The sequence below is a fragment of the Neodiprion pinetum genome, chromosome 7, assembly GCF_021155775.2.
Source record: "Neodiprion pinetum isolate iyNeoPine1 chromosome 7, iyNeoPine1.2, whole genome shotgun sequence".
In the NCBI taxonomy this organism is placed as follows: domain Eukaryota; kingdom Metazoa; phylum Arthropoda; class Insecta; order Hymenoptera; family Diprionidae; genus Neodiprion; species Neodiprion pinetum.
This window is the reverse complement of record NC_060238.1, coordinates 19,785,711-19,804,381: the sequence shown is the minus strand read 5'-3', so window position 1 is coordinate 19,804,381 and position 18,671 is coordinate 19,785,711. Positions and strand designations below refer to the sequence as shown.

General features: G+C 39.6%; 1 protein-coding gene across 3 annotated transcripts; it reads right to left on the bottom strand.

The window, feature by feature from the left end:
- Positions 1-4,948: 4,948 nt before the first annotated feature.
- Positions 4,949-8,815, bottom strand: Seipin (lipid droplet biogenesis associated protein seipin). Of its 3 annotated transcripts, none has more exons than XM_046634875.2 (5): positions 8,278-8,815; positions 7,964-8,109; positions 7,626-7,828; positions 6,167-6,473; positions 4,949-6,034 (listed from the first exon to the last, which is right to left on the bottom strand). In XM_046634875.2, exons 1-5 carry the CDS (start codon positions 8,499-8,501, stop codon positions 5,964-5,966), a joined length of 951 nt encoding a protein of 316 aa, XP_046490831.1. In that variant the 5' UTR covers positions 8,502-8,815; the 3' UTR covers positions 4,949-5,963. The 3 variants fall into 3 exon arrangements, with proteins under 3 accessions (XP_046490831.1, XP_046490832.1, XP_046490830.1); XM_046634876.2 differs by having other exon boundaries at positions 4,949-5,995; XM_046634874.2 differs by having other exon boundaries at positions 4,949-5,844; positions 8,278-8,814.
- Between the last annotated feature and the right edge of the window lie 9,856 nt (positions 8,816-18,671).

The following is an 18,671-nucleotide window of genomic DNA, read 5'->3' as shown; positions in this document are numbered from 1 at the left end:
TTCCATATTTCGGATCTCCATACTTGTACCTCCTACATTCCCAAATTCTACAGATCATGTTTTCGCTTCTTTGAAAATTCGATATTGTGACCCATCGATTTCTCGATCCTTCTATATTAATTTACACCCGCGCCCTTCGATCATTCGATGCAATAGTCACTCGGAACATGGAAGATTTTGCCTAGCCCCGACGATAACCGGAGTGGAATGGATGCGGTTTCTTCAGATAGCCGTAATGGCGAAAGACCGGGTTTCACAGCCTCGCACGCAACGAGTTCCAGCAGCATCCTCTCTGTATCTTCTTCTATCCTCCGCCTATCTTTCTCAGGACAATTTGCTTTACTTCTCGCCGTTGCTGCGTGCGTGTGCAGGATGCCCGGGAATTACTGGAGTTACATGGTCCTCGGGTATTATACTCAATAGATATACTATTCCCTGGTAGAGAAAGGTCTTGACGAATCCAACCAGGAAACGGGCATGTATATCGTACAAGACAAGGCGTAACGTCCTGCACCGGACGATCAACGGATAACGATCTTCGCAGTGGATCAGGGATCCGTTAGTCCGTGAAAAAGAGAAATATCGAGTCAATGAAAAAAAAAAATATAAATAAAAAAGAAAAAGGAAACGACACCACGTCTCAATTTCCTACGGTTAATTATGTGCACGCTGTGCAACAATAACGGCAGATCGTCCGAGTGCGACGCACAATAACGGACAGCTAGATAAAACTAGAAGATAATCGTGAATATAGAAACCTGATACTTGTAGCATAAAAGCATAGGTATAATGATAGATCAACCACTTATCGTTAGCATGGTCGAAACATCAACTCGTGACCGTAAGGATGATGCAATAAGTGCAGGCATAAGATATCACAGCATTCGGGTTGAGATACCTAAATACTATTACCAGTAACGACCGAGTTCGTTAAGAAAAATTCCAGGAGTAATTTCAAGAATTTCTAAACATTTAATCACATTTTTGTATACATTAGGCTATTTCGATTATTCTTCTTTTAGACTTGTAAAAAAGGGACTTTTATGTATCCCAAAGCGGCCAAGTCAAAGATTAATTTCACATCTGGCAGGTCTGACTCAATACTAATGAATTTGTGTTACACTGTTCGATCCAAGTTACTCAGTCCTCTCTCTGTAATATCGTCAACGACTTTCAGACTGTTTAATAATTCTAAAGATCTGAAATGACTGTCGTATATTTTTCACAATTCACTGGGTTGAGGTTGAGAGCGTAAGATGAAATTTCAATAAACCAATCAACGTGACAATTTAATCGTTTATTCAAGCCTCGCAGATGTTTCTCATATATTATAATTATTCACAGGAGGCGTTATAGTTTTTACAAAGATATTATTAAAATTCTATGTAAAATTGATTAATTTAACCAATAAACGGATAAAACAAACTTTTAACGTCTAGTTCTCTGTGATAATAAAACCGACATTGTTTTTTTTTTTACAACGGAGGCTTGAAGAAAATGAGTAAAAAAAAAAAAATTGATACAACCTTAGGTACGCACATCGTACGAAGATATTCATCCCCCTGAATTATCCCTGAATTCAAACAATTTTTACCGCACGCCCACGATGGTTTTACGTACTAAATAAGAACCTAAACTGCCCTCTCAGCGATTGATATTTAATTACACCGTCTCTCGACGCGTCGGATTTATTTGAAATGGTAACTTTGCGAGGTAAAAATGGGAGGGTAGAAGGGGTTTAAAAGTGTCGGTAAACGCCCCTTTGCGGAGCGATTATTTTCGTCAGGGGTTTATATACGTATAATTAACTCTATCTCGGTGTTATGCATAAACCTCCTTTTCGACAACGCCGCATATTATACCGCATGCATATGGATATATCGGAGCAGCCATCGCAACAGTGTTTTATTGTTGGCCAATTTATTGTTGCAGAGTTTGAATTACCGCGTCCCCTGCACCGTTGATTGTTTATATGTATGCCCAAATAAGTATGAATGGGGCGTTCCATGTCGACTCGGTACAGGATTGACCGTGACATTTTTTTAAATTTATCAGGGATTTTTTTCCGCGGTGAAAGGGGTTGAAATTCCGAATTTGAAAGGTTTCGAAAGCGACTAATACCCAATTATTTGATGGCAAAACTTGAAGTAAAGAAGCCAAGAAAATGGATACGAGAAGAAAATACGCGCGTTTCAATTTAAGAAATAATAAATTTCAGAGTGGAAGTTTAATTTTTTCCTTTCGTTGGATCTTCTGTTTTTATACCAATGTTTTAAATATCACACATCTCAAAATCTACTTACACAGCAATAACATATCCAATATAGATAGTTAACGTCATGATGTAACTGATCGGAGATCAAGCCCCGATATAATATTTCTGTAATACTTCTTATTCAATTTTCCTATTAAAAAAATCTAAAGAGATGTACTACCACACTGAAATCCGCATGTAAGAAACTATCAAATCAAAAATCAAACATACCCAACGTTGATTTCTGAAAAATCAATCGTGTCATTCTTTCAATGTATAAGATCTGAAAATTAATAGACCAAATAAAGCATCGCAAATGAAACAAAAAAAAAAATACACCCAGACGTTTCAGGGATTGAATATTATTACGTTATCGCGGGAAAAAACAAACCGCTTTAATTAATTAAAATAAAAAATCTCGCAAAGTCAGTCACGTACATGTACAATGACTTGACATGGAATACCCCATAAACGTGTAAAAAAGTATCGTACTTCACAGCTATGTACGTACATATGTACAAATAATAGTCATAATACAACAACCACCCCCCCCCCCCCCTCCCCGCCCCCAAATTCTCACCCCTCGTTATATCGAATCGCATGGCGTAGGAAAATAGCGTCATAGTGATAATTAATATATCGGAATATATATGTATGTATATATATATATATATATATATATATATATGTATATATATTGTATTTACGAGGTGTAACGAGAGAAAACCCTCCCCATCGGCCAGCGACAATTCACCCGAGCTGTTTTCCTTCCGCTAATTGGATTATACGAGCTCATTCCATCCGGCCCACCGACGAATCGATGGAAAAGGAAAAAATTGTGCGTACGATACTTTGTACATTTCTTTTTTCTCCCTTTCGATCGAATTTTTTAATTTTTTTATTTTTCCTACTCGTTTTCCTCTTTTAGCTTTTGTCGTTTGCTTTTCTCTAATTCATCTCAAACCGTTTCGCGCTCTCTTTTCCCTGCGAACTTTTCCACCTCTACCTTTCTCTCTTGCCGTCTTTTCGCAAGCTCGCTTTTTCTTTATCCCTTAACTTTGTTGCGTTCTTTCCCATCTCTAGCGCTATGCCAGATTCTCGAATAAGGGTCGGATGAGAAGAAAAATTCCAACAATACATACCGCATACATTCGACAGGTGCGGCGGGCTTGCTTTTCCGGTATGCGAAAAAAGCATCATCCGTAAACAACCGCGAAAGTATCTTTTGTCTTTTTCGTTTTGTTTATTTATTTTTTGATTTTTTTTCTTTTTTTTTTTTTCCTTCATCTGAAAAAGAATTTCACGCACGTCGTAAATATGAGGCATTCCAGGCCTGGTTTTTGAACCTGTAGGTGCTCCCATTTCTACATATTCTTCGAATTTTTTCCCCTCAATTTTTCGTACCGCGTATAACGTTGAACTAAAAGAACTGAAACAAAATAAATAATAAAAAAAAAATACGCACACGCGCGATATCGAAAGGGAAAAACTCTGGAATCTTGTTGCTTCTCTGAAATTTAATTAACGCGGGTGAAACAGCAAATAATTTTCATACATCCGCGTTGAAGTTGTCGTTTTTTTTTTTTTTTTTATTACACATAAAAAATGTCTCGATAATTGCGTGCTATTGATCGTTGCGTGCAAATAAGTTTTTATAAATTCTCGATTCAAGTGTAAAAACTTCAAAGCTGAACCGGAATACTAAACAATTTTCGAAATCATTAATTCGTTTCACCTCACTAGATCAAATTGATAATACATTGATCCTAAAAAACGACTTTATTCTGTTTATTTATAACAAGGTCTTTTAGTATACACTTTGACTGCATTTTGCAAATGACGAAAAAATTTCAAAACCATTCCGCAAACTGCGAAGAAGCGGGGTGAAAAAAAAAATATATGAAAAAAAAAACAGCATATCAAACCCCGAGAAAATTGAATCTTTTTAATCAAAGTACGAATTTAAATTTGCACTCAATTACAGAAGATGAATGAAAACCGTTTTTGATTAATTAAAGCGGCGATAGATTCTTACAAGATTTATTCTTTGTTCCAGAAAAAATACTATATCTTTCAGTATCCACAAGTTTTTCAATGAAAATGAAAATAATCTCACAGTTCCGATGTTTGCAAAAAAATTCAGTTTCATTGAGAAACAAAAGATTGATAATAAAGTGTCAAGATAAACAATTGGAAACACGCTTTTACCGAGAAGAGTAAGCGATCGTTATTCATAATTTGTAATAAAAATTCACTTACAACAAAACCATAATAATATTTCATTTAATATCCTGCAAGAGATTTAATCGCAAGTGCCAATTGAAAGCGAGGCAGGAATATTTGCGATTTTAGGATTGTTTGGGTGATTTAAATAGCATTATACAGAATCGAGGTTCGCGTATATACGTTCGTCAATTATACGACCATTGGGATTTATTCCCAAAGGATATTAGCGGCTTGTTCCATTCGATAAACTAATTTTCACTAGATATTGAAAGGTGTGTTTATACGGTGGTGAAAATAGGAATACTTGATTTGACAAATTGTATCACGCTGTTCCATAATTATTTATTCTCACCTTTCCGCAACTTATAATTAAAGCATGCATATACATTCCGCCATTAAATTTCATACCCCTAACATTACGATATTTACATTATAATATTATGTATTATAGATAAATATATGTATACGTATACGACTACATCTAAGTACATAAAGTAAAAAAAACAATTCTTTTTCGTTGCAGTTCACTCCCTTGCTACCACTTTTTTTTTTTCCTCTCTTATAATTCGCTTGAATTGTTACTTCTGTGAATCTTAACAATAATGCTTTAAATACACAACGATATCGAAATTATCTTGGAAATAATCCTATCACATGTGACTGCCCGAAATATTGGAATATTTGCAATTTCAATTGAATTCATACTAAACGCGCGTCTTCTTACTTTTTCACACGCGTTAACAATTCAACGTTTTTCAACATTTTTCACATAATCCGTACACACAAATGCACATAATTTAAAAAAACAAATATCATTAAAACACTCTATCGATATCTTTGGTTAATTGTATAGCACAAGTAAAATCGGTGAAATAGAAATAAAACATACTGTAATTAAGATTGCAATGCGTGTATAACAACGACAACAACAACAACAGCAATAATAATTATAATTATAATAATAATAATAATAATAACAACAACAACAACAACAGCAACAACAACTGTAGTCCGTTTGATAAAATCACAATTTGCAAATAAAAATGAAAAATATAAAAATAAAAATTAAAAACAGTCAAGGAATGTAGCTCAGAATCCGAAATTATTGTAATATTCTGATTGATTCGATAATAACGAAACGTAAAAGTACGAATCTTACATGTTTTGATCCTGCAAAATACTAATACAATAGTTTATCAGCTTCAAAATCTGTTCATCCACTGTGAACTTGCAGACGATAACCGATTACGTGATCATTTCAACTCGCAAAGTCGCAGCAGCTGTGCTCGAGCCCTCTTCTTTTTTACGCTTTGGAATTTCTTCAAGCATCGAAGTATCTCCTTGCGACGAAGTATCTGAAGACACTTTGAGAAGGCAATGGTGTATCGTTGAGATTCAACAAATTATTCTTGTTGCAGAAAAGAGATAATTTTCACTATCCCATTACCACCGCAGGCCTTCCACTCAATTTTCTTAAGCCGCTTCAATTTACACGATGATCGATCGGTAATTTCGCTTTGCATTTCCAGGTAAACAAAAAGAAAATAAAGTTTCCTTTTGACAAAAAGTTTTAATGTAATTTAATTTGAGCAAAATTTTCAATTACAACCCTTTGTTTGTAACCCTTGTACTTAGCGGGAAGGCCTGGCGAATAATTATTACATGTTGTACGATTATTGAACTTACGATCAGTATTGGATTTCTCATCCTTGTAATCGTCATCCTCCTCCTCGTCCACCTCCTCTTCACCTTTCTCAAAAATAAAATCATCGTCCAGTATCTCGTCCTCGGCAATAAAGTGCAAGTAAGATAAAACGCATATCAACGCTATAAAAAATAGGTTGGTACTGATCCCCAGAATGGCAGACAATATTGGCCAATGAAACATGATGTAACGCAGCCCGGACAAGTGTGCGTTTATCATCACGGTAGCCGAGTAGAATTCTACGAATCGCGACTGTATTTCCACGTACACATCTGTCACTGGATGACTCTGTGCGACAGAAAATATATTCATCGTTATCAGTATCTGCCTGCCTTCTGCATCCATTATCAGGTAAATTGTCACCCCTTCAAGATTCCATTTTGTTGCAAGTTGTTCTTTAATAAAAAGAAAAGCTGACCGATTGAATCTTGCTGAGAAATTCATGTTAAAAAGTGATGAGAGACTTTGTAATAAACTCTATACTCATCTCTGAATATTAAGATAATTAGCGAATTTCAAGTAAGCACGTTTTTAAATTTGAAAAAAAGAAAAACTATTCATCTTTCATCTTTCGAAGAAGAGCTCTGATTTCTTAAAAGCTGATCGAAAGTTTGAGCAACGAGGACGGTGGATACTTTCCAGGAAATAGGTCAAAGCTTTGACACAAAATGTGTCCAAAGCTTATTGTTTATTTCAATGGGTAAGTAAAGCAACTGCTGTAGAAACAAAAAGGAAAACCGTTTTTTTAAATAGAATTCTATGCCGACAATTGCAGGCAGGAGATTCTGTTTGTAGCCTCTTGATAAAAGGTTGGGTAAGCAGAAAGAGTATAATCTTAGAGGATTCGAATTTGCACTAAAAATGGTATAACTCTGCTTTTCCCCGTGTTTCAAATGTTCATAGAAATCAGTGCGCACTCGCAGTTTAAAAACTTTTAAAAGGATCCCAAATCATAATTTCCTGAATTTCATAGATATTCAGAAGGTTTTTGATAAAAGTGTTTCTAGATTCAACGAGTGACGATGCTTCAATTCATGTTCAAGCAATGGAAACACCCTGCAATATTTTTCAGAAAAAAAGATGGTATCTACAAGGAAAGTGCGCAGCTTGTAAACATGGAAGTTTTTTGCTAAATGAGACGCAATCGAACAGTTTCTTTTGACATCGCCGTAAGTCAATCGAGCTACAAGTTCCAATAATTAGGATCTTAAGTAACTTGGAACTAATATTTAATAAGGTAATAACAATGAAACGTATCAAACGCAAGCTTCTTGTGGATACATAAATTCGTATCTCAAATAATGTCTTTTACCCATCTTCTAACGAACAAGAATTCTAGATTTCAATAAAAATTTTCGAGCTCACTCTTTCTATTACTTTATAGCCAAAATATTCACTTCATATAAGAAGTGTCTTGATGGAATAAGTGAAAAAGCATACTTGATCTTCCTCAAAATTGGCAAACATTTCGAGAACAATATTTTGCTTCTCTTCAGCACTGCCCAATATCATCATCGGTGAGAATGTCAAAGTAGTGAGAATATGCAGCAAAGAACTGCGATAGTGGAGCATGGCTGAACGGCAAGCATTTCCGACCAAGACTCCATCCCGATCCCTCAATTGAGCGCAGACCATGAACATTCCTCAATAACGAATAATTGTAAATGCATAAGACGAAATCAAGATTATTTAAAGATGCCTGATTGAGAAAATTAATCCTACGACATCAAAGTCATGGCCGATACTGGGCAATCAATCGATCTGCCGAACAAACGTACCGAGTTCCCTGTTGGTCGGCGATTCCGGCATCTCCAAATGCAAATTTACTTTGTAAGGCTGGCCGACCATCAGGAGCTGTTGTTTCTTAGTCAGCTGAACATGGGCAGAGGGAAAGCTACATATCCCTTTCTTTTCGTCGCATGATCTGGTGTGAAAAAATTGAAGTAAATAATCAACGAATCGGGTTGACAATGATAAAATTGAAAATGCACGTGCCAGATTGGAGAAGGGAGAAGAATGTCAACAAACAGAAACGTACAAGCGGATTCCTAACCTCAAATTTTAACCTAAAAATTTTCACAGCTTGACTCACTCGAATGTTAAGTGGACGGGGCGCACGTGAGATATGTTCGGCATGTAAGCGTAGTAGAAAGCGGCGTACAAAAATACAGATATCCAAATAACAACAACCGCTGTCATAACGATGATACCGCCGCGTAGGACAGCATCGCGTGCCGTTTGAACGCCTTCGGCAGTCTTTTGTTGAACGTTAAAAATCCTCTCTTCCAGCCGGCGAAACAATCGAAGTACAACCATTTTCGTACACAAATTTTACAGACAGCTGTCCCGTTAATGAACGATGCTAAAGATAATCAATGTGTAGAAAAACGTTTGCTTCGTTTGATTCCCAGATTTTATAGCTTGTGTCAGAGATGATTGTTATTAATATCCAACGACATACACCGTGTCTCCTGCAGTCGGCGACTGTTTCGAATACATTTTAGATAACGAATCAAGTCACGATGTCGTTTCCCGTGTCAAAGTGCAACATTTGCTCAATCATGCTTTGGTGGCTTGATTAGTGATAAACTTATTTTCGTTATCGTACTTTGGTAAACAGGCATCGAGAAGCGCCAATACTACGACAAAGAAGCTGATGCCAGCGCTACCTGACGCTGCGTTTGTTAAGTTTGTGCTAAACGAAACTTTAAACAGACGGTGAGCCAATTTTTTTTCTAGAGAAGAGTTACCAGCATTTAACGTAGGCTTAGCATGCATTCTGCAATACCGACGTTACTAGCTGACAAACTGACAGTGAAGATTAGCGTCTTTTATCTTCTGTCTCAAGTACGCATGCCCGCATGCAGTCTGAGGTGGCTAATTTTTTCCCTAGACGATTACGTTGGTAACGGGCACAGTCTTACATACAGGTCTTGCGACTCTGAGTTTCGACGTGGGCCTCTTAACGTGTCAAGCCGCTAGCGTCGCTGCGATCGAGGGATTCCCGGTGCGACAAGGATGACGATAGTCGCGCTCGCGCGTCACATGGGCGTGGAATCCTAACGTCAAAGGCTTATTCAAACATTGTAGGTTATGTTGATGCATCCCTCGATCGCAGCTCCATCTGGATTTTTCTTCAACAGAGGAGCCACTCTCTACCATTGGAATTCTATTGAGTCGCAAGACCTGTATGTAAGACCGTGGTAACGGGGAATTTCAGCAAGCGTAAGCCATACGTAAGCCTAATGGAACTCTCCTTAATTAAAAACGGACGAGATAAATTCACCGACAACCGTTGCTGCTGCGCCGAAAATCTCAAGTCCGTAAACGGTCGGTACGTAAAGATGAATCACCTTAAGTTGCCATCACGTGTAGACGAAGGGATAGTGTAGTGTCTGATATTATTATGGGTATAAAATGACCACACCGCCGATGCAAATTTTTGTGTATCGCCGTATAGACGCCGTAATTATATTTCGAGGGTTAGTTTTCGTTTAAGTAGGCCGAAATGTGGATTTACGCCTACGTAGGACAAAAAATAATGTTCGCATCACGGGCATAACACTTAACGCCCTTGGTGTGAAAATAGTGCAGTCATACTCGTGTGGGTAACGTGTGATAGAGAAAATACATCATACATCATACATCGGATCCTGCGGAGGTGTATACCACCTCTACACAGGCCTTAACTTGAGCTATATGTTAAAAATATGATACTAATTATCTAATATAGTATTTTTCATATTCTGTTTAAGACAATATATGCTCCATACATATTTCCTCATGTAAAATCGAGATTTCTGGACTAGTTACATATCATATTTTAGTGTTCCTCTTTGTCTCTCACTTAAGATTTATTGGAAACTAGTTGAATTACCAAACACTGACAGCTGAAAACTCTGTAGTAGATAGACGTACATTAAATAAACTACTGAAACGTGTATGCTAAGAAATTGTAGTTTGTCTTCCCCTCCTTTTTTTTATTTCTTGAGCATATTTTGTGTTCTCGCGGGTACTTTTGTTGCCTTGCTCTTAGTGTGCTGGGACTGCGCCCTACCAATTCCTCTCCCAGAATGACGTCGGAATTGTGCCACAAATAATTTATTCCAGCATTGTTCAAAATCGTCGTATTTTCACCTAAATGGCACAGGGGTTAGCCTGACTTTTTCTTCATTTTTCGACCGAAAATTTTTGCTCTCAGATTCGATTTGCATGACGTTTTTCTGACTAATTGGACCCTCCGGAACTCAAAAAACGCAGCAAAGAGAGCGTGGGATCAACAGGAGAGAAATGGCGAAGGAAAATGCACCTGCTGAAAAATGTCGAAAACACAGGTTCTCGTTTTCGGGCTGTAACTTTTCATACAATAATCGCAGCGTATTGGGACTGCGCCCAATCGATTTCTCTCGCAAAATTACGTCGGAATAGTGCCACAATGAATTTATTCCAGCACTTTTGCAAATCGCGAAAATTTTCGCAAAAAATGCAGAGGGGTTAGCCTTACTTTTTCTTCATTTTTCGATCAAAAATTTTGGGTCTCCGATTCGATTTGCATGACCTTTTTCTGGGTAATTGGACCCTCCGGAACTCATAAAACGCAGCGAAAATAGCGTGGGATCAACAGGAGAGAAATGGCGGAGGAAAAAGCACCTGCTGAAAAATGTCGAAAACACAGGTTCTCGTTTTCTGGCTGTAACTTTTCATACAATAATCGCAGCGTATTGGACCTGCGCCCAATCGATTTCTCTCGCAAAATTACGTCGGAATAGTGCCACAATGAATTTATTCCAGCAGGCCTGAGAATCGCGAAAATTTTCGCAAAAAATGCAAAGGGGTTAGCCTTACTTTTTCTTCATTTTTCGACCAAAAATTTTGGGTCTCCGATTCGATTTGCATGACGTTTTTCTGACTAATTGGACCCTCCGGAACTCAGAAAACGCAGCGAAGAGAGCGTGGGATCAACAGGAGAGAAACGGCGAAGGAAAATGCACCTGCTGAAGAATGTCGAAAACTCAGGTTCTCGTTTTCTGGCTGTAACTTTTCATACAATAATCGCAGCGTTTTGGGACTGCGCCCAATCGATTTCTCTCGCAAAATTACGTCGGAATAGTGCCACAATGAATTTATTCCAGCACTTTTGAAAATCGCGAAAATTTTCGCAAAAAATGCAAAGGGGTTAGCCTTACTTTTTCTTCATTTTTCGACCAAAAATTTTGGGTCTCCGATTCGATTTGCATGACGTTTTTCTGACTAATTGGACCCTCCGGAACTCAGAAAACGCAGCGAAGAGAGCGTGGGATCAACAGGAGAGAAACGGCGAAGGAAAATGCACCTGCTGAAGAATGTCGAAAACTCAGGTTCTCGTTTTCTGGCTGTAACTTTTCATACAATAATCGCAGCGTTTTGGGACTGCGCCCAATCGATTTCTCTCGCAAAATTACGTCGGAATAGTGCCACAATGAATTTATTCCAGCAGGCCTGAAAATCGCGAAAATTTTCGCAAAAAATGCAAAGGGGTTAGCCTTACTTTTTCTTCATTTTTCGACCAAAAATTTTGGGTCTCTGATTCGATTTGCATGACGTTTTTCTGACCGATTGGACCCTCCGGAACTCAGAAAACGCAGCGAAAAGAGCGTGGGATCAACAGGAGAGAAATGGCGAAGGAAAAAGCACCTGCTGAAAAATGTCGAAAACTCAGGTTCTCGTTTTCTGGCTGTAACTTTTCATACAATAATCGCAGCGTTTTGGGACTGCGCCCAATCGATTTGTCTCGCAAAATTACGTCGGAATCGTGCCACAATGAATTTATTCCAGCACTTTTGAAAATCGCGAAAATTTTCGCAAAAAATGCAAAGGGGTTAGCCTTACTTTTTCTTCATTTTTCGACCAAAAATTTTGGGTCTCCGATTCGATTTGCATGACCTAATTCTGACTAATTGGACCCTCCGGAACTCAGAAAACGCAGCGAAGAGAGCGTGGGATCAACAGGAGAGAAACGGCGAAGGAAAATGCACCTGCTGAAGAATGTCGAAAACTCAGGTTCTCGTTTTCTGGCTGTAACTTTTCATACAATAATCGCAGCGTTTTGGGACTGCGCCCAATCGATTTCTCTCGCAAAATTACGTCGAAATAGTGCCACAATGAATTTATTCCAGCAGGCCTGAAAATCGCGAAAATTTTCGCAAGAAATGCAAAGGGGTTAGCCTTACTTTTTCTTCATTTTTCGACCAAAAATTTTGCGTCTCCGATTCGATTTGCATGACCTAATTCTGACTAATTGGACCCTCCGGAACTCAGAAAACGCAGCGAAAAGAGCGTGGGATCAACAGGAGAGAAATGGCGAAGGAAAAAGCACCTGCTGAAAAATGTCGAAAACACAGGTTCTCGTATTCGGGCTGTAACTTTTCATACAATAATCGCAGCGTATTGGGACTGCGCCCAATCGATTTCTCTCGCAAAATTACGTCGGAATAGTGCCACAATGAATTTATTCCAGCACTTTTGCAAATCGCGAAAATTTTCGCAAAAAATTCAGAGGGGTTAGCCTTACTTTTTCTTCATTTTTCGATCAAAAATTTTGGGTCTCCGATTCGATTTGCATGACCTTTTTCTGGGTAATTGGACCCTCCGGAACTCATAAAACGCAGCGAAAAGAGCGTGGGATCAACAGGAGAGAAATGGCGAAGGAAAAAGCACCTGCTGAAAAATGTCGAAAACACAGGTTCTCGTTTTCTGGCTGTAACTTTTCATACAATAATCGCAGCGTATTGGACCTGCGCCCAATCGATTTCTCTCGCAAAATTACGTCGGAATAGTACCACAATGAATTTATTCCAGCAGGCCTGAAAATCGCGAAAATTTTCGCAAAAAATGCAAAGGGGTTAGCCTTACTTTTTCTTCATTTTTCGACCAAAAATTTTGGGTCTCCGATTCGATTTGCATGACGTTTTTCTGACCAATTGGACCCTCCGGAACTCAGAAAACGCAGCGAAGAGAGCGTGGGATCAACAGGAGAGAAATGGCGAAGGAAAAAGCACCTGCTGAAAAATGTCGAAAACACAGGTTCTCGTTTTCTGGCTGTAACTTTTCATACAATAATCGCAGCGTATTGGACCTGCGCCCAATCGATTTCTCTCGCAAAATTACGTCGGAATAGTGCCACAATGAATTTATTCCAGCACTTTTGCAAATCGCGAAAATTTTCGCAAAAAATGCAAAGGGGTTAGCCTTACCTTTTCTTCATTTTTCGACCAAAAATTTTGGGTCTCCGATTCGATTTGCATGACGTTTTTCTGACTAATTGGACCCTCCGGAACTCAGAAAACGCAGCGAAAAGAGCGTGGGATCAACAGGAGAGAAATGGCGAAGGAAAAAGCACCTGCTGAAAAATGTCGAAAACTCAGGTTCTCGTTTTCTGGCTGTAACTTTTCATACAATAATCGCAGCGTTTTGGGACTGCGCCCAATCGATTTCTCTCGCAAAATTACGTCGGAATAGTACCACAATGAATTTATTCCAGCAGGCCTGAGAATCGCGAAAATTTTCGCAAATAATGCAAAGTGGGTTAGCCTTACTTTTTCTTCATTTTTCGACCAAAAATTTTGGGTCTCCGATTCGATTTGCATGACGTTTTTCTGACTAATTGGACCCTCCGGAACTCAGAAAACGCAGCGAAAAGAGCGTGGGATCAACAGGAGAGAAATGGCGAAGGAAAAAGCACCTGCTGAAAAATGTCGAAAACTCAGGTTCTCGTTTTCTGGCTGTAACTTTTCATACAATAATCGCAGCGTTTTGGGACTGCGCCCAATCGATTTCTCTCGCAAAATTACGTCGGAATCGTGCCACAATGAATTTATTCCAGCACTTTTGAAAATCGCGAAAATTTTCGCAAAAAATGCAAAGGGGTTAGCCTTACTTTTTCTTCATTTTTCGACCAAAAATTTTGGGTCTCTGATTCGATTTGCATGACGTTTTTCTGACCGATTGGACCCTCCGGAACTCAGAAAACGCAGCGAAGAGAGCGTGGGATCAACAGGAGAGAAACGGCGAAGGAAAAAGCACCTGCTGAAAATTGTCGAAAACTCAGGTTCTCGTTTTCTGGCTGTAACTTTTCATGCAATAATACGCAGCGTATTGGGACTGCGCCCAATCGATTTCTCTCGCGAAATTACGTCGGAATAGTGCCACAATGAATTCATTCCAGCAGGCCTGAAAATCGCGAAAATTTTCGCAAAATATGCAAAGGGGTTAGCCTTACTTTTTCTTCATTTTTCGACCAAAAATTTTGGGTCTCCGATTCGATTTGCATGACGTTTTTCTGACTAATTGGACCCTCCGGAACTCAGAATACGCAGCGAAGAGAGCGTGGGATCAACAGGAGAGAAACGGCGAAGGAAAATGCACCTGCTGAAGAATGTCGAAAACTCAGGTTCTCGTTTTCTGGCTGTAACTTTTCATACAATAATCGCAGCGTATTGGACCTGCGCCCAATCGATTTCTCTCGCAAAATTACGTCGGAATAGTGCCACAATGAATTTATTCCAGCAGGCCTGAGAATCGCGAAAATTTTCGCAAAAAATGCAAAGGGGTTAGCCTTACTTTTTTTTCATTTTTCGACCAAAAATTTTGGGTCTCCGATTCGATTTGCATGACGTTTTTCTGACTAATTGGACCCTCCGGAACTCAGAAAACGCAGCGAAGAGAGCGTGGGATCAACAGGAGAGAAACGGCGAAGGAAAAAGCACCTGCTGAAAATTGTCGAAAACTCAGGTTCTCGTTTTCTGGCTGTAACTTTTCATACAATAATACGCAGCGTATTGGGACTGCGCCCAATCGATTTCTCTCGCGAAATTACGTCGGAATAGTGCCACAATGAATTCATTCCAGCAGGCCTGAAAATCGCGAAAATTTTCGCAAAAAATGCAAAGGGGTTAGCCTTACTTTTTCTTCATTTTTCGACCAAAAATTTTGGGTCTCCGATTCGATTTGCATGACGTTTTTCTGACTAATTGGACCCTCCGGAACTCAGAATACGCAGCGAAGAGAGCGTGGGATCAACAGGAGAGAAACGGCGAAGGAAAATGCACCTGCTGAAGAATGTCGAAAACTCAGGTTCTCGTTTTCTGGCTGTAACTTTTCATACAATAATCGCAGCGTTTTGGGACTGCGCCCAATCGATTTCTCTCGCAAAATTACGTCGGAATAGTGCCACAATGAATTTATTCCAGCAGGCCTGAAAATCGCGAAAATTTTCGCAAGAAATGCAAAGGGGTTAGCCTTACTTTTTCTTCATTTTTCGACCAAAAATTTTGCGTCTCCGATTCGATTTGCATGACGTTTTTCTGACCAATTGGACCCTCCGGAACTCAGAAAACGCAGCGAAGAGAGCGTGGGATCAACAGGAGAGAAACGGCGAAGGAAAATGCACCTGCTGAAAAATGTCGAAAACTCAGGTTCTCGTTTTCTGGCTGTAACTTTTCATACAATAATCGCAGCGTTTTGGGACTGCGCCCAATCGATTTCTCTCGCAAAATTACGTCGGAATCGTGCCACAATGAATTTATTCCAGCACTTTTGAAAATCGCGAAAATTTTCGCAAAAAATGCAAAGGGGTTAGCCTTACTTTTTCTTCATTTTTCGACCAAAAATTTTGAGTCTCCGATTCGATTTGCATGACGTTTTTCTGACCAATTGGACCCTCCGGAACTCAGAAAACGCAGCGAAGAGAGCGTGGGATCAACAGGAGAGAAACGGCGAAGGAAAAAGCACCTGCTGAAAATTGTCGAAAACTCAGGTTCTCGTTTTCTGGCTGTAACTTTTCATACAATAATACGCAGCGTATTGGGACTGCGCCCAATCGATTTCTCTCGCGAAATTACGTCGGAATAGTGCCACAATGAATTCATTCCAGCAGGCCTGAAAATCGCGAAAATTTTCGCAAAAAATGCAAAGGGGTTAGCCTTACTTTTTCTTCATTTTTCGACCAAAAATTTTGGGTCTCCGATTCGATTTGCATGACGTTTTTCTGACTAATTGGACCCTCCGGAACTCAGAATACGCAGCGAAGAGAGCGTGGGATCAACAGGAGAGAAACGGCGAAGGAAAATGCACCTGCTGAAGAATGTCGAAAACTCAGGTTCTCGTTTTCTGGCTGTAACTTTTCATACAATAATCGCAGCGTTTTGGGACTGCGCCCAATCGATTTCTCTCGCAAAATTACGTCGGAATAGTGCCACAATGAATTTATTCCAGCAGGCCTGAGAATCGCGAAAATTTTCGCAAAAAATGCAAAGGGGTTAGCCTTACTTTTTCTTCATTTTTCGACCAAAAATTTTGGGTCTCCGATTCGATTTGCATGACGTTTTTCTGACTAATTGGACCCTCCGGAACTCAGAAAACGCAGCGAAGAGAGCGTGGGATCAACAGGAGAGAAACGGCGAAGGAAAATGCACCTGCTGAAGAATGTCGAAAACTCAGGTTCTCGTTTTCTGGCTGTAACTTTTCATACAATAATCGCAGCGTTTTGGGACTGCGCCCAATCGATTTCTCTCGCAAAATTACGTCGGAATAGTGCCACAATGAATTTATTCCAGCAGGCCTGAAAATCGCGAAAATTTTCGCAAGAAATGCAAAGGGGTTAGCCTTACTTTTTCTTCATTTTTCGACCAAAAATTTTGCGTCTCCGATTCGATTTGCATGACCTAATTCTGACTAATTGGACCCTCCGGAACTCAGAAAACGCAGCGAAAAGAGCGTGGGATCAACAGGAGAGAAATGGCGAAGGAAAAAGCACCTGCTGAAAAATGTCGAAAACACAGGTTCTCGTTTTCTGGCTGTAACTTTTTATACAATAATCGCAGCGTATTGGGACTGCGCCCAATCGATTTCTCTCGCAAAATTACGTCGGAATAGTGCCACAATGAATTTATTCCAGCACTTTTGCAAATCGCGAAAATTTTCGCAAAAAATGCAAAGGGGTTAGCCTTACTTTTTTTTCATTTTTCGACCAAAAATTTAGGGTTTTTGATTCGATTTGCATGACCTAATTCTGACTAATTGGACCCTCCGGAACTCAGAAAACGCAGCGAAAAGAGCGTGGGATCAACAGGAGAGAAACGGCGAAGGAAAATGCACCTGCTGAAGAATGTCGAAAACTCAGGTTCTCGTTTTCTGGCTGTAACTTTTCATACAATAATCGCAGCGTTTTGGGACCGCGCCCAAACGATTTTTCTCGCGAAATTACGTCGGAATAGTGCCACAATGAATTTATTCCAGCAGGCCTGAAAATCGCGAAAATTTTCGCAAAAAATGCAAAGGGGTTAGCCTTACTTTTTCTTCATTTTTCGACCAAAAATTTTGGGTCTCCGATTCGATTTGCATGACGTTTTTCTGACTAATTGGACCCTCCGGAACTCAGAAAACGCAGCGAAGAGAGCGTGGGATCAACAGGAGAGAAACGGCGAAGGAAAATGCACCTGCTGAAGAATGTCGAAAACTCAGGTTCTCGTTTTCTGGCTGTAACTTTTCATACAATAATCGCAGCGTTTTGGGACTGCGCCCAATCGATTTCTCTCGCAAAATTACGTCGGAATAGTGCCACAATGAATTTATTCCAGCACTTTTGCAAATCGCGAAAATTTTCGCAAAAAATGCAAAGGGGTTAGCCTTACTTTTTCTTCATTTTTCGACCAAAAATTTTGGGTCTCCGATTCGATTTGCATGACGTTTTTCTGACTAATTGGACCCTCCGGAACTCAGAAAACGCAGCGAAGAGAGCGTGGGATCAACAGGAGAGAAACGGCGAAGGAAAATGCACCTGCTGAAGAATGTCGAAAACTCAGGTTCTCGTTTTCTGGCTGTAACTTTTCATACAATAATCGCAGCGTTTTGGGACTGCGCCCAATCGATTTCTCTCGCAAAATTACGTCGGAATAGTGCCACAATGAATTTATTCCAGCAGGCCTGAAAATCGCGAAAATTTTCGCAAGAAATGCAAAGGGGTTAGCCTTACTTTTTCTTCATTTTTCGACCAAAAATTTTGCGTCTCCGATTCGATTTGCATGACGTTTTTCTGACCAATTGGACCCTCCGGAACTCAGAAAACGCAGCGAAGAGAGCGTGGGATCAACAGGAGAGAAACGGCGAAGGAAAAAGCACCTGCTGAAAATTGTCGAAAACTCAGGTTCTCGTTTTCTGGCTGTAACTTTTCATACAATAATACGCAGCGTATTGGGACTGCGCCCAATCGATTTCTCTCGCGAAATTACGTCGGAATAGTGCCACAATGAATTTATTCCAGCAGGCCTGAAAATCGCGAATATTTTCGCAAAAAATGCAAAGGGGTTAGCCTTACTTTTTCTTCATTTTTCGACCAAAAATTTTGGGTCTCCGATTCGATTTGCATGACGTTTTTCTGACTAATTGGACCCTCCGGAACTCAGAAAACGCAGCGAAGAGAGCGTGGGATCAACAGGAGAGAAACGGCGA